At 38.2% G+C, this 25,011-nt stretch overlaps 1 protein-coding gene across 3 annotated transcripts; it reads left to right on the plus strand.

The window, feature by feature from the left end:
• Positions 1–1,157: 1,157 nt before the first annotated feature.
• On the plus strand, positions 1,158–23,992 carry syk (spleen tyrosine kinase). Of its 3 annotated transcripts, XM_062413555.1 has the most exons (15): positions 1,158–1,375; positions 9,597–9,702; positions 11,988–12,460; positions 12,889–13,049; positions 16,404–16,542; positions 16,741–16,822; positions 16,921–16,967; positions 17,516–17,578; positions 19,376–19,451; positions 20,287–20,446; positions 21,068–21,277; positions 22,191–22,380; positions 22,965–23,105; positions 23,392–23,504; positions 23,634–23,992. In XM_062413555.1, the coding sequence occupies exons 3-15, from the start codon at positions 12,059–12,061 to the stop codon at positions 23,704–23,706; spliced, it is 1,857 nt and encodes a 618-aa protein (XP_062269539.1). In that variant the 5' UTR covers positions 1,158–1,375; positions 9,597–9,702; positions 11,988–12,058; the 3' UTR covers positions 23,707–23,992. The 3 variants fall into 3 exon arrangements, with proteins under 3 accessions (XP_062269539.1, XP_062269538.1, XP_062269540.1); XM_062413554.1 differs by lacking the exon at positions 1,158–1,375 and having other exon boundaries at positions 9,477–9,702; XM_062413556.1 differs by lacking the exons at positions 1,158–1,375; positions 17,516–17,578 and having other exon boundaries at positions 9,477–9,702.
• The last annotated feature ends 1,019 nt before the right edge of the window (positions 23,993–25,011 follow it).

The raw sequence follows: 25,011 nt of genomic DNA on the forward strand, positions 1-25,011 counted from the left end.
AGATTAAAGTAATTGGTTATGTACAGTCTGATACCTGCTCTGTGGTGTTCACTTCAGAAAAGCAGGGTCTTACAGAGCTGTAGGTTTACACTCCTGCTGATGGTGAATTTCACTGCCTATGGGAAAGTTTCCTATGCAGAAAAAAGCCCTTAGTATTAATCTCTTCATTCAGGAACTAATTATATGTAAGGCAGCACTCATACACGCATCTTTCAGCACAAACATAAATATGTTCACTCATGTCTTTAGCATTTTTAAGCATAGACCTTAAAGAGTGAGGATGTTTTTGAAAAGTTAGGACATTTTGACTGGTCCCCACTTGATCAGTGGGATATTTAGTTTGGATTGTTAGGGTAAGGGGCTAGGGAATGTATTGTGTCAATGAGCGTCTTTACAAGATAAAAGTAAAAACGTGTGTGAGTGTGTGTCAGGTTATCATGTATAGTTGAATTTCAGAATCAGCTTTATTGGCCATGAATGCATACAAATACAAGGAATTTGGATCCGGTTTTTCTGTTGCTCTCAACGTACATACACAGAAATGAACAAATAAACAAAGCAAGGACAACAAAGACGAATAGTTTAAGCTCAACATTTAAGTATTCCATACATTTAAAATCTTGATATAAATATATATACAAAAGTATAAATATATGAACATGAAAAGGTTGATATTTGAAAACGACAACGTCGTGAAATCAAAAAAGGGGGAAATCCATTTATTTTATTAATTTGTTTAGTCATGTGAATGTATGTAAAAGTGTATATATTGGTATAATATCATTCAGACTATGTACAACCTGCAGTGAAGTGAACTCACAGTCCAAACGAACTTTAACCGCACCGCCATCTGCTGGTCAATTATGCTCATCACATGAAAAATCGACCCAAATAATATTTTCACCTCTGATTAGTTTCTTGTAATTAAAGTAAGCTTGACCTGTTTTAGATTATAAAAGATAAAAACCACAAATCAAAATCTGACTGTCCAGTGATTTGTTACCATGAGCATCATATGTCCAATGATGTCATTTTCTAGGACTGTGCACCAATAGGAAGTGATCAGATGCCACCGGAACGGAAGCCCACTCACAAACATTTATTAGCAGTGATAAGAGAATGGCACTGCAGAGCCGTGAAAACACCATCAGCTCTTTCCACAGTTCAGCCCACAGCTCAGACCCACAGCTCAGATCCACAGCTCATACGCACAGCTCCGAACCCACAGCTCAGATCCACAGCAAACAACCAAAGCTCCCATCCACAGCTCAGATCCACAGCTCACATCCACAGCTCAGATCCAGACTGATCGCACGTAGCTGAACGATGGGTTTACAGAGGAACTGTTGGGAGTAAACGGGGAGCGCTCCAAAAGGTGAGTGTTTGGCTATCTCTATGAATTCCTCTCACGTAGTCACCCTGGTCGTTTAATCAAGAACGCGACATTCAGCAGTAAACATGTGACAGAGATGAGGAGAGATGCACCGGGATTAGAAAGAGTTAAGAGTTAACCTGGTGGCTGATGTCCCGTCACAGAAATACGAGGACGCAGGAGATGCGGAGAGAGATCTCTGTATGTTGTGAGCTGCTTGAGGCAAGTCTCATGCAGGTTGGATGATAAAGGTGCAGCTAAATTAATACGAGCTTGATTATGACTCCTAATTGTGTGAATACAAAGATGGAGCAGATGCCAGGCTGGTATGAACCATTACCCCGCTGTGGTTCAGTATCCGGCGGCACACAGGAGAGTTGGGAGATTGTAATATTTCACTAATTTTCCATGATGCGTGTTTGAATTGGCTCCGTGTTTGTTCTCTGCTAAGTTTGAGTTGATTGGTGGAACAAATATCTATATATTTAGAAATATGCATCATGTGATTAAAGTTATTGATAGTATGTCCCAGAGCCCATCCACAAACAGGGCTGCAAAATCATCTAAAATACAGGTGCTTCCTTAATGTCCTCATCATGTCAGTCTTGAGTTCTACTGGTATAGACAGTGTCACCATACTGACTGCTACCGATCCGGAAACGTAAAGCCCCTGGAGCAGTTTCTTATTGTGCCTGTTTTTTATCTGGCCTTAGCAGAGCCATGATGAATATTTCTGTCACACTGGGTCAACACTCAGAAGAAAGTCTACGTGAGACTATACTCCACTGATCAAAGTCTAAAATGTTGATTAAACATCTCTGACAAATCCAATACATCCCTGCCGACCATTACTTCACCTCATCTATCCCCACAAAGCAGTCTGTAACGGTTCACTTCAGTCAAATGATGAGTGCTGTTTGTATGAGTTACATCAGTGAAAATACTTCCACCGCCTAAGAGGCTCATACCACACACAGGATTTATTGAAGTCTTATTTGCCCAGAGTAATATGTAAAATATTCCAGTAACATATGCAATATTATATTTTATTCGAATTACCAACTGGGAATTTTAGGTATTTTTCGACGTCTCAGGAAGCAAACGCTCCAGACTCATGTCAGATTTAATGGAAAATATCCTACCACAATTCATATGTGTATGCAGCATATAGTAATGTACAGTTTATTTTATTTATTTATTTGACCTTTATTTAACCAGGAAAGTCCCATTGAGATTAAAAACCTCTTTTCCGAGGGAGTCCTGGCCAAGAGGCAGCAACAAATAACATATGTACACTCACAATATTACACTCACAACATATAAACAGAAATTAAAATAATAAAAAACAGTTACAAGTAAATTAAAATTCATAAAAAACATCTACAAGTAAAAGAAGTGGTCTGAAATGCTCTCATCGTAGATTTAAAAGCGTTCAAAGAAATCATTTCGGTTAATTTAAAATGTTTTTGCAGCCAGTTCCATGTGGTGGGAGCAGAGTGGACGAATGCCCTTTTTCCTGATTCAGTGCGGGCCAATGGAACTAACAAAAGCATCTGACTGTTTTTTCAGTGTTGAGGACTAATTTTAGTTGCAGGAATGTGTGCTGGACTGCATCAAAAGCTTTCTGCAGAGATTCAACAGCTCTAGCAGGAGTTGATCCAAAACAGTAAATAATTGTGTCATCTGCATAAAAATGCATGTTAGCATCTGACACGTTTTTTCCCAAATCATTAATGTACATAATGAACAAGAGGGGTCCTAATATTGAACCCTGTGGCACGCCCTTGTGGACACTCACAAATTCAGAACACAGACCATCATATTTAATACACTGAGTCCTGTCACTCAGATAATCTGTGAACCAGGAAACTACATGATTTGACAAACCAAAGCAAAGAAGCCTATGCTTTAAAACAGCATGGTCCACAGTGTCAAAAGCCTTTGACAGATCAATAAAAAGTGAAGCACAGTGCTGCTTCTTATCAAGAGCAACTAATATATCATTGATCACTTTTGTGGCTGCAGTGATGGTACTGTGTTTTTTCCTGAAGCCTGATTGCAGTTTTGAGAGAAGATCATTAAATGTTAGAAACTCTTTTAACTGATCACACACAAGAGATTCAAGAATTTTTGACAAGGCACACAGATTTGATATTGGCCTGTAGTTGGTTAAAGCTGCTGGATCACCTCCTTTTAATAAGGGGGTAACAAAAGCTGACTTCCAAACAGATGGAATTTCTTTGTTTTCAATTGAGAGATTAAAAAGGATTGTAAGAGGCTGTGCTAAAAAATCAGCTGCTATTTTTAAAAAGTAGGGCTCTAATGAATCAGGTCCAGGGGATTTTCTGCTAGCCAACGTTTTGAGGGCTTGATGCACTTGCTGCACAGTAAAAGGTAAGAAATTAAAGGGTTCTCCTGAAAACCTTGGAGCTTCTGTGCAGGGAAACACAGGGGCAGCTCCTGTAGAATCAAACAAAGAACCAGATAATACAAAATGATTGTTAAAACAATTTAGAACCTCAGTTCTATCATAGACTGGGACCGAGTCGTTTAGAACTTTAGAATTTATCTGTCACAACGTTTCTCAGTTGTGACAGATAAATAATATTCAGATTTAGCCTTTTTAATAAGAGTAGTGCATTTGTTCCTTAGTTGCCTGAAAATAGACCAGTCAGAGGCAAAATCACTTTTTCTGGCTTTGGCCCATGCCACATTACGTCGATGGATGGTATCTGACAACTCTGGGGAAAACCACGGATTATCTCGTCCCTTAACCCTGAATTTCCCGATGGGGGCATGTTTATTTACAATTTTCACAAAGTGTTCCTTAAAGAATGTCCAAGCTAACTCCACGTCCGGCAAAAGACCTATGTGTCCCCAATTTACCAAAGACAAATCATGATGAAAAGCCTGTTCATTAAACATTTTTAAATTCCTCTTGAAAATAATGCGTGGTTTACGTTTGGGGATCTTTGTGTCTCTGCAAATAGCAACAACACAATGACCACTCAAATCATTGCAGAAAACTCCCAATGATAAGAATTTATGAGGAACATTTGTGAGAATTAGATCAATCAAAGTGGACTTTTCAGATTTTTTAAGATTTGGCCTTGTAGGTAGGTTGACCAGCTGGATACGATTAATAGAGTCACAGAAAGATTTAAATTCATCCGAAACTGCATTTAGCCAGTCCCAATTCAGATCTCCAGCCATTAAAAGCTCATTATAATTTAATTTGGACAAAAGATGCTGCAATGACGATAATGCCTCCTTTGTGGCAGATGGAGGCCTATAGCACCCGACAACAGTCATAGAGAGGGACTTTGCTATTTCCACCTTCAATGCCAAAAATTCGAATTGCTTAGAGATAGACTCAGACAGAACAATTGAAGCATCAAATCTTGATTTAACGAAAATGGCTACACCACCGCCTTTCTTGGGCCTATCACTACGATAAACATTGTATCCGAGTATGCTAATGTCTTCATTTGTAATAGATTTTGTCAGCCAAGTTTCTGAGATGACCACAATGTCTGCATCTGTTGATCTAACCCAAATTCTGATCATGTCCATCTTTGGTACTAAGCTGCGCACATTAAGATGAATACATTTGAGACCAGACATTAATTTAAAATCAGCGGGAGTCTGGATACATTGCAATTCAGGACCAGGGTTTGAATGCACATCTCCAGACAGAAGTAAGAGTAGTACAATTATCACTGCTCGTCTCACATTACATTTTGAAGCAGTTTTTTTATGTGTTAAAGCCAGGCAATGCCTTTCCTTAAGGGAAAGAGTAAGATTATATAATGTAAAAAAAAAATAAAAAAAAAAAACCACCACGCACTGTGCGTAGGGCAAAAAGGGCCAGAGGGGCACCACTAAATTCACTTTAACTGCGGTGAAAGCCCAACGATAATTTCCACCTGCTGGACGTTCTTCATTTTGCAATATTGGTCGTGGGAGGGGACCAGATTCCAGATCATGTTGATACCTTAACTGTGGGTTCATGACCCCTACATGACTGGCTTGACTTTTGTGCTCAGTTCAATTTATATATAAATTGTAAATATGGAATGGAGTTGGTAGTGCATACTTATAGATAGCTCTCTCTCTATATATACACATATGTATGTTATCACACAGAAACGGTTCCAAATAAGACAAGCAAGTACTACACTGATGTTACAATGTTCAACAAGCTCGAGCACACAGAAAGCAGTTCTACATAACTTTTCCTAAGTCTCAACTCTCAAGAAGAACAGCTGTGATGTGATCACGGACTTGCTAGCAGGCTGCTGACTCAGTGTTCAGCTCCGCAGAATCCCTGGCCTCATGTTGCACTACGTCAAAATTATCTCTGCTCTGAGATAAAACATCCCGATCTGTGAGATTAGTTATTTTTTCTGATTATACAATTAAGTAACTGCAATACTTAAACTGTATTGTGAATGTGTCACTTAATTGGGTTAGAATTCATGGCAAGGTAAATGTGAAACACAATGCAATCCATCTGTTAGATGTAATCATGTATTGAAACAGCGATTAGTTGGGTCTTCTCAAAACAGAATAAATGACTTGTAAAAATTTATATAATTGTATTACTGTAGAGTTTTCAATAGGGTTAATCTAAATTATGAGTAAAATCAATAAGTACACACATCCAAAGGCGGCTAGGGCTGATGGGGTAGAGTGGTCTTCCTCCAACCTGAAGGTCGGCAGTTCGATCCCCAGTCTGACCCATCTGCATGCCGAAGTGTCCTTGGGCAAGATGCTGAAACCCGAATGGCCCCCCATAGAATAACAAAGTGCTGCGAATAGATTGCACTGTATGAATGTGTGTGTGATGGGTGAATGTAAAACTGTACTGTACAGCGCTTTGAGTGGTCATCAAGACGAGAAAAGCCCTATATAAATACAATGCCATTTACCATTACATACATTTGAGTGTGAATAGCCCTTGGTTATGACATGACACCAAACAGTTCATTCTTGGTTTTATCAGACCAGAGAATCTTGAGCCCATCATGTGCTTTCACGTGTCTTTCACTGAGGACAGGTTACTCTCTGACCACACTGCCTTAAGCTCAGATTTGTGGAGTGCTGCAGTGTTGCTCCCCCTATGGAAGTTTCTCCTATCTCCACACAGGATCACTGCACTTCAGCCATGAGATCATCAGGTCCTTGGTCTCATCTCTGATTTAGATCTTTCTACCATGATTGCTCAGTTTCCAGATCAGCTCTAGTCATTGTCGTTCCACACTTCTTCAAAAAAATCATGGAGGTGGCTGATGGATTTTTGAAAATTCAGCATAAGGCTCCTACTAAAAATGTGAAAATAGTGAATGAGTCTGAATGCATTGTATTTTTTGCTGTGTATGGTCTTATGCCTTTTCATCAATAGGGGACGCTGTGAACCAGTAATGATTCCTGCTGAGGACACATTATAAGCGTAATGTGCGCAGAAGAAGTGGCCACAGGGACTGTTCACTCTTTATTACTGACTGGGATTTGAAGTTTATTGACAGCCTGAGGATTTGTACAGCACATCTTGTAATGCAAGTGGCACAAATTCATATCCTCATGATCTTAATCTATTGTGAATTTCCCTTATTCACAATTTTTTTTTATATCATATTATGTGAGAAAAGTGAAGGGGTCTGAAAACTGTGAATGTTCATGTTCAAATTCAGACGGTGCACCCTATATTTTCCAATTTGCTTTAATCTCTGATATGGTCTTACTGCAGCACTGTATTAGTTGATGCTCTGTTGAGAGTGTTGGATGGATTTCTAAAAAGCGTTAACATGATCCTGATCTTTTCTGCCCATGCTGAGCTGACTGGTTTCTGCAATTTGATGATTTTCTACACCAGGCAGGATTAATGATCAAAACAGCAATAGCAGCAACTTTTTTCGCACCGAATATGTTAGCACTGTTGCTTCATTAGGCAGAGACATATAAAGTAGAGTTATAGATCAATCATAAAGGGGATTTTGGAGATCATAATTGCATCTTTATAAACGACATCTCTCGAGTGTTTGTTGAATGTAAAAATGATTTACTTTGAGATCTGCACGCAATTGGACACCAAGGGTAATTTTCAAGTCCTTTATCATCACATATGAAGAAAGACAGTGGAATCTGAATGACCGAATGGTAAAACCTGTAACTGAGCATTTATCATTCTCTTACTGAGAGGTCTCAAAAGACATTTCAATGTAAAAACGGAAGCTTTAAAAACACAGACCACTTGCTAACAGAGGAAGTGAAGACACTTCACTTCCCTAAGAGCGTGAGATTTAAGTGTTTTGAAAAAGTTATAATAAGGCGACAGTGCAACGCCCACACTGTGCGAGTTGTGGATCATCATATGGTGACATTTTCCATTCCTCAGTGCATCAAGTCCGAACAAAGCTGAAGGCCCTTGAAGCTGACTGAAGACCGCATGTCACCTGTCTCTGTGTCTGAAATGTCACAATGTTGCACCATCTCCTTCATGCTGCTCTTCTACTTTTTACTCTTAGTCTGTCACGGGGATTCACATCACTGCAGCATGATCCATTTTCTCACAAAGGGTTTTTCTTTTTTTTTGGTTACTGTCAAAAAAAATCTTTAAAAGTATTTGAAACAGAAGGATATATATTCAGAAGAAAAAGGGACGACTGTGCACATTCATGCAGACTATTGACTTTGTGACTTTGTATTGATAAGAAAACTCAGTGTGACCTTTGTGTTGACTCGGAAATGGATGTGTGGACATTTTATGAGGGGATGAAAGCATTTTGACATGTGTCATTGTGAGATTATTCATAGTGGACTAGTGTGTTACTCAATAAAACAAGATATATAAAGAGTAACAGTTATCAAAACAAAAGTAATAGAACAAAATATATTGTAACCTAATCTTTTCAGGAATAGTTCATTAAATATTGAGTATACACATCATAACAAAATGACGTTCAGTGCAATTGGAAAGTAAATTTAGCATTGTCCTCACTCTGGGGGTAGAAAAGCTGAACTGGTCCTGACAAAGTGAAACAGTGACAAAGTGAACAAACAGTAACCACTGTGCACTTCCTGAGTGGTGTACATGCTCTGGTAGTGACACTTGACTGACCCAAATGCAAACACACACACACACACACACACACACACACACACACACACACAACAGTCTCGACCCCTGCAGTGACACGAGTCCCCATGGGTGCATTCAGGTAAAAGATACCATCATATAAAAACAAGGAAACACAAACATGCATGAACACACAAATAACAAACAGTCATCAGAGATTCCTTAAACCATAGAACCGCACTAATCCGATTTTCTAGTACAATACTGGACTTTATTACATCTCTATTAGTCTACTTTGGAGTTTTTACGCTTGTAAGACTTTTAAAACATATATCTGGACAGAGATGATTCTAGTTTAAAAAAATGACATTGTTATTATTCAAATTAAATGATTATTTACTAATAATCATTTCTCACACATTTAAATATATTATAATTCACTGGGGGCATAGTCAGAATTACATATGGCCTGGTTTGTGTACACCATGTAGGCAAAAGCTGCAACATAAATGTTTCATGTAAATTAAATAATAGTTGGATAAAAACAACTTCCTCACTTATAAAGGCTTACTGTCATATTAAAATTCTTATAAGATTTCGGTGTTGTGTTTTTGAAATGTCTGCAGAGTACAACAGACACAAATATATTGAAACCAATACAAATAAATTAAGTTAATGAGTAACTGGTTCCTTGTAGTAAAGGTTATGACCCAAAAACCTATACTTATAGACATAAAAACACATGACATGACAAACTAAATTATCAATAATAATTTGTAGGCCTGTCAAATAATCCTGCCATTATTTGATGTTCTATTATGTATTATATATCAGAGTTTAAAAATAAAAGCTTTTCTGTTGCTTTTAACTCTTAGTCATTCTCAGCAGCTGTTTCCACCATGAACTAAAATTAAAATTAATTTTTTATCATTACAGTTGCCACATAATTTCCTGTGTGCAACTTGGTCAGTGTTCAAATAAAAAGGGAAGTAGGAGAAGAAGAAGTTGTTGAAATGAGGAAGCTTCAGTGCTCGAGCAGCTCACTATGTGTCAGTGACCAAACCCAATCTGCAAGAAAACCCAAACAGGATTAACTGTGTGGGACCGACGGCTTCATGTTCATGGTTTTCATTTCGTGTTTGTCAGGAGCTGCTGAATGTGAGATGACCTGTTCATAAGTTGTTCAGACTGTCATATAACTGAAAGAAGTTCCCTAGAGGAGGATCCAACTCGCTTCCTCACCACGGACACAGTAAGTGCAGACTTTACTCCCCGTTTAAAATGTCTAACTTTTAGTTGTCTCTCTCACTTTGCTGAATTATTCTGGATCAGAAAGCAAGCTTTGTTTCAGGAAATTTAGAAGTCAGCATGCGAATCAGTTTGTGTGGTTTCAAGACAAACTGATTAAAGATATGGAATAATGTTAAGCATTGATATCTCAAAATACTCCAAAGAAAACCAATTTAGAAATACTCAAAAGGTTTTTATTATCAAAGTCAAATACCTCTGTAGGAAACTGGCCCCTGCAAAAGTGTTTTGTGCCACACAAATTCATACGAGAAATGTTGCTGTGTGCCAAATAGGTTGTAATGAGTAATAACCCCTAATTCATTGTCTACACTTCTCATCTGCAAAGAGACTGACTATAAATGTATTTTCCCGTGATACAAGTGGAGAAAAAGTGTCAGAAATACCAAATCGGCAAACTTCTTTAAACTGGGCTTATTGTAAATCATTTACTTTCATATTAACAAAAAATGGCCACCTTAAAGTTGGAATCAAATATACATTTAGTTTCTAATGAAACTCTGCCAGTAGAGTAAGAGAAGATTTAGTATAGTTTAATAATAATTTCTTATCTTTATCTTTAACAACCAAATGCTTTCCTGTTCGCTGACTTCCTGTTGTATAGACATATTTTAGAAGACTTTACAAAGTCAGAGGGATTGTCTAAAATTAATGAAGCTTGACCTGTTCTGACAATTCTTTTTAAAAACATCAGTTTCCAAAATGTAACCTTAAAAAAATTGAGTAAGAAAATATTTATAGTAGTTAAAGCTACTACGCATCTCATTCTGTATAGACTCACACATAACATATTTACATATAAATAGCACAGGCATACAAACTGTCACTCAGCTCAGCAAACTTAGCAGAAGCCTCATGTGTCAATTGAATCTAGTGTAAGTGTGTGAAGGCTCTGGAGTTTTGGAAAGTAAAGAGACCGGGGACGTATGTCTGGCCGAGGAGAGCAGCGTGCACACATTATCAAGATCACTCAGCACAGCCATCTCCTCAATGATGCTGCTTATTCAGCTGTTCCTATAAACACACACATATGATTGATGTTCCATACATGTAAAGTAAATTGAAATGTAGATTAGCCAAATAGTCTAAAAGTAAGAAAACACAACTGAGTTCAGTCTAATCCCAACATGTGGAGCTATACATCGTCATTTTACTTTGATGAGTGTGGCTAATGTTAACAGTACTAGCAGCCCTTGGTCCACATGTCATCTCTTTCAGTTTAACAGGTGTTTGGTGCCTTGATTCAGATGATGCTTCATTCCCTCAGTAAAACATATTGTCTTATTCTCTAAAGAGAAAAGGAAGAGGTATTACATTCAAATTTGAAGTAAATCAACTAAAAAGTTACACAGACACAAATATGGGGTGACAATAGTTAACATACATACTTAAACCACATGTGCAGAAAATAATTGTAAATATTTAAGATATATATATATATAATAACAAAAAATCTACAAAGTCACCTAAATTTCTTTAGTATCTTTAGACCATTCACACACACATCAGTTGAGCTAAAATATAACGACGATACCTATTTATCTAATTTGTAGCTTCATATTAAACCAAGTGGCTGCTTCACCTGTAGCGCAAACTAGCAAAATGAAATAATATAATACAATACAATATTAATTTGTACTCAGAAGCGGTTAGTGATGAAGTAAAAGTACTTTTACGTTGCACCAATGACCTTTTTCTATTTCCCCTAATGATCTTACTTGTTCAAAATGGAGCATGATTAGCTCACCAGGTAGAAGCGACACCCCAAGGAGGCAGTGCCTGAACTGCAGCAAGTCTGGTTCCGGCCCGTTTGCTGCATGTCCCTCCACCATCTATCTCCCCCTTAATAGGCTTTCTCCTTCATATTAAAAGTAAAAGCCATAAAAGCGCCAAAAATATATAGTAGTATCAGTAGGGTAATTGTTGCAGTTATGAAGTTGTAGGTCTATTATGACTCTTGATAATTTTCTACCATAACAATGTATTTTTTATATTGCTCAAACACTAGTTCTCAGAGGAGTTAACATGATCAGGATACATCTGAAAGGGCTCCTCATTGCTGAGGCCCAGCAGGTTTGTGTATATTTTGTATAAACTGTATGTAGCTCACCTCATAGGGAGGATCTGACGATCAGTTTGTGTGCTGCACATACGGGTATGTTCCTGTTTGAATTTTTACACTGAGATGCAAGTCATATGTCACTAACAGAGTTTGGTCTTTGTTTTTAGGATTATTGCATCTCACTGGCTGAACTCTGGCAGGAGAAAATCCTTAAGGGAGCCATCATTAAGAGGCCAAAATGGCTGACAATGTGCATACATTGCCATTCTTCTATGGCAACATCACCAGGGAGGACGCAGAAGGATACCTTAAGCAGGCAGGCATTGGCAACGGCGTGTACCTGCTACGACAAAGCCGCAATTATCTTGGAGGCTTTGCACTCTCTGTGTTCTACTCAGGCCGCTGCTACCATTACACCATTGAAAGAGAACCAAGTGAAACATATGCTATAGCTGGTGGTAAGAGCTACATGAGCCCTGAGGATGTGATTGACCACCACTCACAGGAGATGGATGGCCTTGTGTGTCTCCTCAAGAAGCCCTGCAACAGGCCCAAGAACATGCAACCGAAGGTGGGGCCGTTTGAGGACCTGAAGGAACAACTGATCAGGGAGTATGTCAAGCAGACCTGGAACTTGCAGGTTAGTGTCATCTCTTACTCTTATAGCCCTATCATTCTGTTTGTTATTGTAACATTATTCTCGCAAAAGCAAAGCCTAAATGCCAAGCATTGGTCAAGTGGGGCGAAAAATTCACAAGCAGTCAAACAATCCGACTTTGTCTTTTCTCATGTTGCACTGTTATAAGTACGTGTGCCTGTCTCTGTGTGTGTGTGTGTGTACAAGTGAATTGTCACCCCCACCATTTTGTGTTATGTCATATTCTACTGCTGATCGTACTTCCCCTGCTGATTTACAGTATTTGTCTCCAACCGCTCATGTGCTCAATTGCATCTGCACACACTGTATATAGTTAAATCCAGTGTCTTACTAACCACCAGCCACAGTTCTGACTTGGTCATTAAAGTTGTCCTATTATAGATATAAGATCGTTGTTCATTTGTGCTCAGGGGACAGCTCTGGAGCAGGCCATCATCAGCCAGAGGCCTAAGCTGGAGAAACTTATTGCCACCACTGCACATGAAAGAATGCCCTGGTTCCATGGATCAATTACACGAGAAGACTCTGAGCCCAGGTTACAAAGTGCCTTCCGTACAAATGGAAAATTCCTGTAAGTATTTTACAAGAGTTTTTATAAAGCCCTTTGGGTACATTTACATTTGACAGTGTGTAATGGATTTGACAGCTGTTCAGAGCTCAGAATATCTAGAATTCACTGGTATGCAAGGTCTCACAAAATCAAACCAAATTCATTACAAGTGCTCATCCCTAAGCATGAAACCCTCCTAGAAAACTTACTGAACAACACATTGAGCAAAGTTCAAAGGACAAGATTTGTCCGTGAGGGGGAAGAGGGACAGACAGGGCCTCCTCCACCGACCAGGAGTGGTCACCTGGAGCAGGCCGGAGACTGGAAAATGTTGGTGGGCCAGTGGCTTACAGTCCCACCACATATTGTCACTACCCATGTTGATGAAGCGAATGAGAGAAGAAGGTAGACATGGCATTTGTGGGTTTCTCATCTCACTTTGATACAGGTTCTTCCTGCGGGTTCTTTACTTATAGAACATTCAAGAAAATCATGAAGAATGCAATGGTGGGATTGACAATTGCTGACTTTTAGATAGATAGATAGATAGATTACTTTATTCATCCCCGAAGGGAAATTAAGTCGTCATAGCAGCCGGTACATTTGAATACAATAAAATACAATACAATACAATAGAATAAAATAAAATAAAATAAAATAAAATAAAATAAAATAAAATAAAATAAAATAAAATAAAATAAAATAAAATAAAATATAAAATATTGCGGTAGAAACAATAAAAACAGAAACACAAGATAAATGGGTAGATAAGGTGCAGTGGCAGATGATGGTAAGTACTGATGATATGATGGTAGATGGTAATGTTATTGTTAGACAGTATATAAAAATAGTACAGTATATATAGTATATATTTATATATGAAGGTAATTATACCAATATAATAATAGCAGTATATAGTAATAATAGCAGCAACAGTATATATAATAATAATAATAATAGTAAAATATAATAATAATAACAACAACATGTACACATGTATAAATATGTGTATATAGACTTATCTATACAAAGAATATATAAAGAGTATGATATAATATATGATATATAGTACGGGTATAAATATAAGTATGTCATTGGTCATTATAGTCAATGTTTGGTGGACAGAGAAAATTTTAAAACGTTGGCATATTTACACTGGTGTAGTGTAGCCTATTCCAAACAAGGGTTTCTTCGAATTTATTTGTTCATTTGTTGTAATTTAGTTTTCAGGTCATAGTTATTTTCCTTAGAAGCATCAGATGGGACAATAAGTCTCAATCATATATGTTTTCCCTATTTAGTTTTTGCTAAGGGCTGTAATATCTTGTCAAGAGCCGCAAAAACTGCTAAGTTCAGACAATGGAAACAGTTCACATGGATTACAACTCTACCTGTACAGTCTTACATTTCTTCTTTGCTCTTTGCTACATTTCATAATTTTGTGGTGCGGTTGATTTGCACCTCTAAAAAGTAACATTGGGAGTTGTGAAATAAATGGAAACGCTGAAAGGCAACATCTGTACTATATATTTAACACTTGCTACACTTGAGCGAAGACGAGGTGGAGAATTTATAACTGCTGAGCACCCTAACACACAGACACACACATAGACATATACACACACAAGCACACACTCACTGTGGTTTCCGGTAGTTCGCTTCCTGAAGTAGCCAAACAACTGAAGCAGGCTGAGGTCTGCAATGTCCCCTTTCTAAACAAGTTGAATGATTAAAACATTTAATATATATTGATAAAGTGCTTCCAGGTGTTGCATGTCAAAATTAAAGAGTAGAATGATAGTCAAACAATGATCAACATATCAAAATCAAGGTAGACAACACATCAAATAAATTGCTGTATGCCTGAGTTAAAAAACGAAGTGATACATACAAATTTCTGTACAGAATTTGCATTTGTTAAACTTTTTTATAAAATCACTCAATCGGTCCTTGTGGCAAAACAAAAAACATTTGACGAAAGAGCCTCCATCACAAAAGCTGAGCTCAGATGACAATATAAATAATCTTTGAGCTCAAAGACACACAACATGTTGAAGCTCCAGAAGCTTTCCTGTAACCTCAATGACTTTTCTACTTATAGAGTTGCTGTGATAAATACACGTATTCAAGTCATGGACCAATTAAACATATTTTGCCGCCATCTATCACAACATACAGCAACTGTAACTCAGTGGAAGTGGTCAACAGGGTTGAAACCTTACATTGAAACTGTTGCCATGGTTCAAACTTTGTACTGATATGATGTGTGTAAATGATGTGTGCTTTTTTCAGGTAAATATAGAACACAAGATGAATATATCAACAGTAGACACCAGGCTGTTGAGCCTGTGAGACTCACAGGCTCTGATTGAAGCAGCTTAGAGCTTTCCATCCAAAAAGATAGTAACAAAGCACTGGGGAAAACTACCCAGCTTGTAGAGACCTGGGGACAATTTTGCCATAAAAACACCCTATACACACTGATCTTGATTGTTGCATATTTTCTAAGATGATTGATAAAATCAAGTAATATATTTAACATGAAAATTTGGAATTAGAAAATAAAGAATGAAGATTCACTCTGTTTTAGATAAAGCAGGATTGTCTAAATAAACTTGGTTTGCAGAGGAAGGACATGAGACAGGATTCAGTACCTCTCCTCCATCCTGCTGCGGTCTCTGTCTGTAGGTCCCACTGACCGCAGATATGTTCATAAGATATTAATAAAATCATGACAAACTAACATTATCACCCAGTATAGTGACGGATTACATTTTAGCTTCTCCATAACTATCCACTACTACCTTAACCAACGTCATGGTTCCTCTGATTACACTGTGTCTGTCAGTGCGCAAGGGTGTGTCAAGTTGTGTGGCCGCTGTGTGTGTGTTAGTTTGCATGCATGAACAGGAGTGATATAAAATAAGGCTGCTCAGATATATATCTTAGTTTAGGTATATCACACATATGTGAGTCTGATTTGCAGTGCGGCCTGCGGGCCATGGGAATTCCAAAAACGATGTATACAGCCCACTGGTCATTAGTTGGAGAGGCCTGGCATAAACTGTATGTAAAAGATGGATGACACGTCCTCTTACTATCCAGAAATGAAACCAAAATATCCTAGAAATGAAGGTTGCCAGTAGTAATGGGGGACAGGGTCACCATATTGACGTCACGCAGATACAGATCCTTGAGTCAGTCTCAACTGTCAATCATCTCTCATGCTGTTTTTAATAGCATTACTTTGGCTCCACCTTTGAGGTTTGTCATATTTTCCATCTTTATATTTAGTCCCTTGTCCATTGTGAGCACTGAGCGGAACTTGTCGGTGTTGTCCCCTTTCTTATCATTTTCTTCTTCTTGTGTGGACAGGATTCGACGGAGAGATTCGAAAGGATCTTACGCGCTTTGTTTACTACATGAAGGACAAGTCATGCATTATCGCATTGACAGGGACAAGAAAGGAAAACTCTCTATCCCAGATGGCAAGAAATTTGACACCCTGTGGCAGGTTAACACAATGCTTTTCATATTTCTTCTATTAAATAGTGTAGTCTTTAACTGTGACTCTGAGCACCAGGTTTTGAACGTGTCACAGCTGTTGTCTGATGCATTGGTGACTGGGACCAAATTATTCTCTAAAAAATATTATTACTCTGATTTAAAGTCTGATCAGGGTCTGACGTGTGAACTTCTGTCTATAAAACAGCTGGTGGAGCACTACTCATACAAACCAGACGGCCTACTGCGGGTGTTAACAGAGGCCTGTCCAAGACCTGATGCAGACATTGGTAAAAATGACTGACTTTGAAAGTCTTCTGTATATCAATGTTCATATATAATCTACATGTGTCATACGCTGTGCTCATACTCACACTGATACTAATAGGGCGGCCACTACTCCCAAGGGACCATCCTGGACTGTCTACTACCCTTGTAAGTTTTGTGTGTGTGTGTGTGTTTGTGTGTGTGTGTTGGCATTTTTGCCAACTCACACACGCGTATTCTCGTATTTAAAGCATTGCTGCATCTGTCTGTCTGTCTGTCTGTCTGTCTGTCTGTCTGTCTGTCTGTCTGTCTGTCTGTCTGTCTGTCTGTCTGTCTGTCTGTCTGTCTGTCTGTCTGTCAATTCGATAATTAAGAGCAGGAATAAAACACCTGCTTGGCTCCATGTAACACAATTGAGATTAATGGAATCTTTGAAATATATATATCTGTTGTTGAAGTATGTCTAAATAATATAAATCGAATCTGTCTGATCTGAAACATGTATTTGGTGTTCCAAGTAAAAAAAGAAAAGAAGACGGAGAAGGAGGAAGGGAATAACATATCATGATGAACCCATCGTGTGGTTTTGTTTTCTGTAGTTTAGAGTTGAAAGAGTCAGTAAGAAATAACCTTTTCCTGAGTCCTGTGTGCTACTGTAATGACCCTAACATTACCTGGTCACCTACTGATAACCTCTCTGACATTTTGGTTTCTAGCAAAATGCAGCAGATGGAATTCTGTCCAGATTCAAATTTGTTCCCATTCCAGGCCGAAAAAAGGTGCACTGAAAAACCTCCTGCCTCGTCATAAAGCCACTGGTCACCGCCGTGTTTAACCCCCCCACACTCTCTCCCTGTGTGATTTTGCTTGTTACTACACAAACAAACGTATTTAATTTATGAGATGTGATGGCACTCTATCACCATCCAGAGGTCATTCAGTGCTGCATCACAGCCTGCAGTCTTCTGCTGTGTCCCATTCAGGAGCTGCCTCCCGCTGTAAGTGCACTTCAAGACCAAACATGTCATCATGGATCATTGGTCCACACTGAAATAACTCAACAACGAATGGATTGTCATGAAATGATGTTCAGGCTGATCAATCCTAATAACCTAACAGCTACCAACAAGGCAAACCTTTCTCCTCTCCAGTAAAACAGCCTTTCATGAGATTCCATGGTACTCTTGAACCTTGAAAGTAGGGTCTCAGTGTCATGTTGAAATCCGCATCTGTGTCCCTTTGTTGGCTTTCATACCAAAAAGAACCACACTAAATTGACAAATGCATTAATTTGTTTTAACAAAACAATTAGGAAATGTTAACTGTGTCAAGTTTAGAAACAGCTTCTACTGAACATATTAGTCTGTATGTGTATAAAGTATATATTATACTATATTATTTAAAAAAGTGTGTGCCACCTTAAATGTGTAGGAAGGGAAGTGAATGTTAGCGCTAATTAATTGAATGATTTATCATTTAAAGAGACCTTCGACATAATTTAAATAGGTCATCAGTACATCTAAAATTATATTATATCATCTGTACAAATAAAATAAAATATTATTATATTTGATGCTGTCCAATAAGAGGTCACACGTTCCTCATTAGATACAAGCCACAGAAGCATAACACTCACAGTGGACTGTGGAATATTTAGTGTGAGAAGATCCATTGGAAGTGTCAGTGATGAGGGACATTTCCTGGAGAAGCCTTTTGTTTTGAACAACCTTGTCAGCCTTATGAAGTGTTTGGTGTTGAAGTGTGTCAGTGAAAAGAGGACTCCCTGAAATACTTCTCTGAGTAGACTTCTGAGAGGTAAGACGTTCATACGCTGGGAAACCACCGTCATGTTAGGTGTGATTTTTGAAGGTGGCAGCATCTGGAATGACTTCTGCCTGAAACTTGTGACTTTGTTACCTAAAGCTAAGCTTTATGCACCGCACACCTTTTCAGCATTTCTAACTTCTATAAATCCAATTGCATTTAAAAATGTTTCTGTGGCTCTCTAGTCATCATTGCTGGAGACTCAGAAAGGTTCTTGGATGTTTATATTTTTAAAGCAGGGGTGTGGGACTTATAACATGTTTCAACGTTCGCAGATGATTGACACTGAGCTGTTACAAAGTGCCTGAGGAACATCTAAACAGTAAATCATATAGTGAACTTGTTCCATACCCCTTCTTTGAATGCATGTGAAAGAAGATGTTAACACCAAGCTATTGTTTTCGTCCTCTAAACCCTGTTGTATGGATTCTCATACAATGGCCGTTTAATGGTTACCATGTATTAGAGTGATATTGACTGAAACAAAAAAAACATATACTCTCCTTTTGCCAAATGGCAGACTTAACAGACACATATTTGAATCTGACCTTGATTCATTTCAGATAATCACTGTAATACAAGGTCCATATAAAGACTGGCTCCTTGCTGCATGAGAAAAACATTTAGTTGTTGCCTGTTTATGGAATGAATTCATCATTGCAGATGATATTTCAGCAGAGTACCCTGTGAATAATTGTGTGTTTCTCCCTCTGTATGTTCTCTGAAATTTTACCTTTGATAACTGATCACAGAGCCAGGGATCTCGACACACCACAGATCTAAATGCTTACGACACCAGGCTCCCCCACAATCAAGGAGACACCAAAAGTAAGTTATTTAAGATTTGGAAACATATATGAAAAAGAAAGTTTCACAGTGTTTCCTCGCTGGCTTGCTTGTGTGTAACCAAGACTGCTTAAGCTCTGATAAACTTTGAGATGTTGGTTCAGATTAGCTCAGTTCAGTGGAAACAAACAGAGTAAATGCGTTGACTGATCAGATTTAAAAGTTTCAATGCTCATGACAGGCATTGATTTAATATCTTGACTAAACTAAAACATTTATACCACTTTCAAATATATAATTTTTTTGCTTCTGAAGGTATAATCTTGGGGAACTATCACAGAGTAATCTGCTGATATGCACACACCACTTAGTTTTTTATAGAGTATTATTTGTGAAGATGCATTAAATTCTTCTTTCTAAAGACCTAAACTGCCATATTACATATGTTTTAGTGAACATTTTAATTGCCAGCTGGATTATTTTACAAGGCAACTTTTCATTATTCATTTTAATAAGTAAAGGAAGCTCTACATTTAGGATATTGGGTATATAAAGTGCACAAATGTCACACCAGAGAGCCCTGTCCCATTTATTTCATCATTTCCAGACAACCTTTCTTCTTGGCAAGGAACATGATCATCCTGAAACCATAACTTAATCTTCTTTTTTTTTAACCATGACAACGAAAGTCCTTTGGACAGAACAGAGTACTTGTTTTAACCCAATTCATGTTTCCCTACATATGAGGGCACCTAATCAAGAACTAATTTAAATCAAGGGCTTGTTTAAAAAAGTTACAGTATCCACGTCAAAATGTTTTGTATCTAAGTTTCTAAATCGCTACTTGTCTGATGTGACCCGGTTCTTTCTCCACTAGAGGCCATGCCAATGGACACAGAGGTATATGAGAGTCCATACGCAGACCCAGACGAACTCAGGAGCTCCACAGTGGATCGCAATTGCCTCTTCTTGGAGGATGGAGAGCTGGGCTCTGGGAACTTTGGTACAGTCATGAAAGGCATCTACAAGATGAGGAAGTATGTCAAATCTCATCACAACATACAAATAACACAACTCCCCTCTTTTAACTGGCCACTTTGTTACAATGATAATTGTGGTCAGACATCTACATCTTGCCCAAATGTTGATATTAGTTAATATGTCGGAAATCATTATTATGTATTTTTCTATGGTGACACACAAAGAGAAAAAACTTAAGGATGCTTTCTTTTTCGTATGCACTTTGTCCTTTGGGGCCACCAATAGGTCACAGACACAAACATGGCATATTCAAGTGTTGTCCCCTCTGCCATAACCTACCAATCACTAGAATAGACCTGCATCAGTTCAACTGTGACTTCACTTGACTTTCCTGCTTTCTGTCAGTGTCAGGTTTTTGACATCTGACCAGGACTACTTATAGCCAGAGACACAACATCCCTGTCAGAGCAGTGCTTGCTGAGATGTGTCTTTACATGAAAACACTTACCTTTCTTATACATGCTGTGTTTATTAATGTAAAGACTTAGTTTGTCTCCTCTTATTCCATTATGTTGTGTTACTAATTGGGTTCTTCTTATACCTGTTTTGTATTGGTGTGGTTTTGTGGATTTGTGCATTTGTAGTGAGTGTCAATACAAACCATTCCTCTTTATTAGGACAGAAAAGCCTGTTGCAGTAAAAATTCTGAAGAATGATGACCACAACCCGTCGGTGAGAGAGGAAATGCTGCGAGAAGCCAATGTCATGCAGCAGCTGGACAATCCTTATATTGTCCGCATGATTGGCATCTGTGAGGCAGAGAACCTCATGCTGGTCATGGAGCTGGCTGAGCTTGGACCTCTCAACAAGTTCCTGCAGAAAAACAAGTAGGTGTTCCAAAAGGAACCTGAAACTCTCCTGAACATCATTTCATTCTCAATGGTTAAGGTTATGATTTGCTCAGTGGACATGTGCCCCTCACTTTTGAAAATTCCATTGTGAGCCCTGATATCTGTAAAAGGTGAGTCAAAGGACTGTGCTCTTTGTATTAAAGTTGCAAATTCAAAATTGTTATCTATCAGTAGGCATCAGTTCTCTATCATAGAAATATTTACTAAAGATTATTTTTGTTTGATATGTTATAGTGTTGTATATTTATATATATTATAGTTTTCATATTATATTTATTCTTTATAGCAACATATTCTCTGGAATCATTGTTCCTGCAAGTCAAGTACATTGGTAAATGTTACCAATCTTCTGAAGGTACGGTCTTTCACAGATTATTAGATGGATAGGGCGGCTGAAGCTCAGGGGATCGAGCGGGTCGTCCTCATAACAGAAGGTTGGAGGTTCGATCCCCATTCCAAAGTATTTCTAATAGAAATAGAGCTGGCCATAGCATCCCTGTATGAATGGCAAAGAACTGTACTGTAAACAGCGCTTTGAGTGTTCATTAAGACAAAAAAGCAGTATAGAAATATAGACCATTTATGACCTGTCCATTGCATCATGTCCTTTGGAAGCTTCCATAGGTCATTAGAAAAGTTAGTAAGAACAAGTGTACTGAGCTTTCCAAACGGCAGCAAAACACAGACACATGTTTTGAAACAGAAATCTGTTTAAGGTTTATTCCAAATTGAGATGTTGGTAAAGAAAACATTTCAAGTCTGATTCATTTAATCTTTGAAACCTATGCTCAGACTTCAGGGTATCTCCAAAGATTGTATTTGATCAGCTTCCCATTCTTATTCCTCTCTTTCTACATTCACGGTTAAAATAACATTTGACAATCTACAGGCAAACTAGCATGAAGAACATCACTGAGCTGGTCCATCAGGTGTCTATAGGGATGAAGTACCTGGAGGAGCATAACTTTGTCCACAGGGACCTTGCTGCCAGGAACGTGCTGCTGGTCACGCAGCACTATGCCAAGATCAGTGACTTTGGCCTCTCCAAAGCTGTCGCTGAGGATCAGAACTACTACAAGGTAACTGTCTTTATATACAGTCAGTCTATGGTAACAAACAGTGGTGGGTAAACTTATAGAGCAATATGGCTATCCCTCAAATTATAAGGCCATTTTACAGGCTTTTACAGCGGCAACCAGTAGAAAGATTATTTTATTTGACATTATAACTCTGTTGTAGAAAAAGTTGAATCATATTTAGATTTAGGAGAAGTCATTCTGGTTTTTGGAACTGAAGCTCAAACAGTTAGAATGAAAAAACAAATAAAATGGATTACAACTATAATTGTAGGTACTTTTTTATTAAGTCTACAGTTTAATCTCCTTCATTCTGTGCATAGAAGAAAATAAAGGACAAAATGAATGTGCATGCAAAACATTACAATCTCTACAAAGTCGGCAACAGCTTATCTCAAAGTGCATATTATAAACATACTGTATCATCAAGCACCTGATTATATTCTGTCAATAGAAGAATTGCACTTGCTTAACTCCCGAAAGAAAAAATAGGATAATCAGAATAGCTAGTGTCTTCAGTGCAACGGCGTGGCCAATACAACGCCAAATCAGACCCACTGATGTTTTGTGTGTATCTTCCCCTACAGGCCAAGGGTCATGGGAAGTGGCCAGTGAAATGGTACGCTCCTGAATGTATCAACTACTTCAAGTTCTCATCCAAAAGTGATGTGTGGAGCTTTGGAGTGCTCATGTGGGAGGCCTATTCCTACGGCCAGAAACCATACAAGGTGTGACTATCACTTGCTAATTTATCTGCTCAATCTCTACGTCACTCACTCACTCACTCGATCACTCTCTCACTCACTCACTCACTCAATCACTCGATCACTCACTCACTCACTCGATCACTCCATCACTTACTTACTCACTATACAACAACGTCAACAACCACTGAATCTCCAGTTCAGAGTCCTGCAGTCGCTGTGCTTTGTTGTTTAGTGCATACCAAAAATGCACCTCCTCCATAAGACTGTGATGGAGCCTCATTTCATACGAATGTATCCTTGTTCACAGGGAATGAAAGGAAATGATGTCATGCAGATGATCGAAAGTGGAATGCGTATGGAAGCTCCACTGAACTGTCCACCAGAGATATTTGCCCTCATGAAAACTTGCTGGACATACAAGTAAGCGACAAGCTTTTAGCATCATCACATGAGATCAAGTATGTTGGTAACATTAGACTGGATCAAAGCAGACAGGAATATAAGAGAGATCTCATCTTTGATAACTACTGCTTTTTTCATTTGTTATAGGGCTGAGGAAAGAGCTGGATTCACCGTAGTCGAGCAAAGACTACGAGACTATTATTATGACATCGCACAGTGATTCTTCACATGGATATTATGAGACTATGCAAAATGATTGCTGATGGAAAATTGAATGTAATAATGAACAAATGATTGGACATGGTTTTGAAATATGAATTCATTTGTAAAACATTAACTTCAACTGGAGTATCCAGCTGTAACATCCATGTTACAGCAAACAAACTATATAACTAATAAATTTGCTAGAAGTGTTTCATATCAGTGCATTGTATGTATTAAAGATTTACCATTTCAATGTCATTATAGCTTAACCTAAGATCCTAGAATAAAAGTGTATTGTTTGAGAGTGATGCAGAGTCTGATTCGTCATAGGGACTCCACAGAACACGTTCGGCACTTAGACCCCGGAATCGGATTAGAATTTTTTTTTTCTAAAATATAATCAGTAAATCAACAGAAAGAGCAAAAGACAATAAAAGATGACAGTTGATAAATTATAACCATATATAAATAATCTATACCCACTATACCAACTCCAGGGTGGAGCCAACGACCTGAGACCTGGAAAGAACAGAATACACAAACACAATCATACAGAGAGAGAGGCAGACACAGTAAAAGACTGGAACTCCTGGAGGATGAATTTCTAATAATATTTTGGAAAGAGTGAATAGCACTACTGCTCTTACAGCTGGAAGATTCTTGTTTGTGGTTAATCTTTGTAGAGTTTTTATTTCCTCATCAAGTTTGTGTGGGTTTTCTCCTGGTTCTCCAGCTTCCCCCCAAAGTCCAAAAACATGCCAATTGGGGTTAGGTTAATTTGATTGTAGGTTTGAATGTGAGAGTGAATGGCTGTTTGTCTCTATGTCAGCTTTGCCATGTACACCAGCAGGTAGCAGCAGAGTCATAAAGAGGTTTAGAGTTGACAATTGAATGGAGGGAAAGTTTACTTATAATTATAACACATTATATAGTTTCATGGTCCACATAAAGAAAGTGATCCCACCTGCAGGTGTATGTTTATATATAAGGTATACAAAAATAAATTTGCCAAAGTTGTGCATTTGGGCCTTAACTGTCCATCAATCTCCACCTTTTAATATCTACCTGTATGGCTCTTGAAAAAAGCTTTTGTAAAATATACAGTGTGAACTGTGATGTACAGGTCCCTCTTCCTGAAAGGGTCATTTAGATTCAATATAAAGATTTCAATGCAAAGAGATGCTTTCATCTCATTTCACTGGCTGGACATGTGGCGGCTGTGGCTGAGGGGTAGAGTGGTCGCCCTCCAATCTGAAGGTCGGCGGTTCGATCCCCAGTCTGACCCATCTGCATGCCGAAGTGTCCTTGGGCAAGATGCTGA

Source organism: Platichthys flesus, chromosome 19 (genome assembly GCF_949316205.1).
Source record: "Platichthys flesus chromosome 19, fPlaFle2.1, whole genome shotgun sequence".
NCBI classification, from domain to species: domain Eukaryota; kingdom Metazoa; phylum Chordata; class Actinopteri; order Pleuronectiformes; family Pleuronectidae; genus Platichthys; species Platichthys flesus.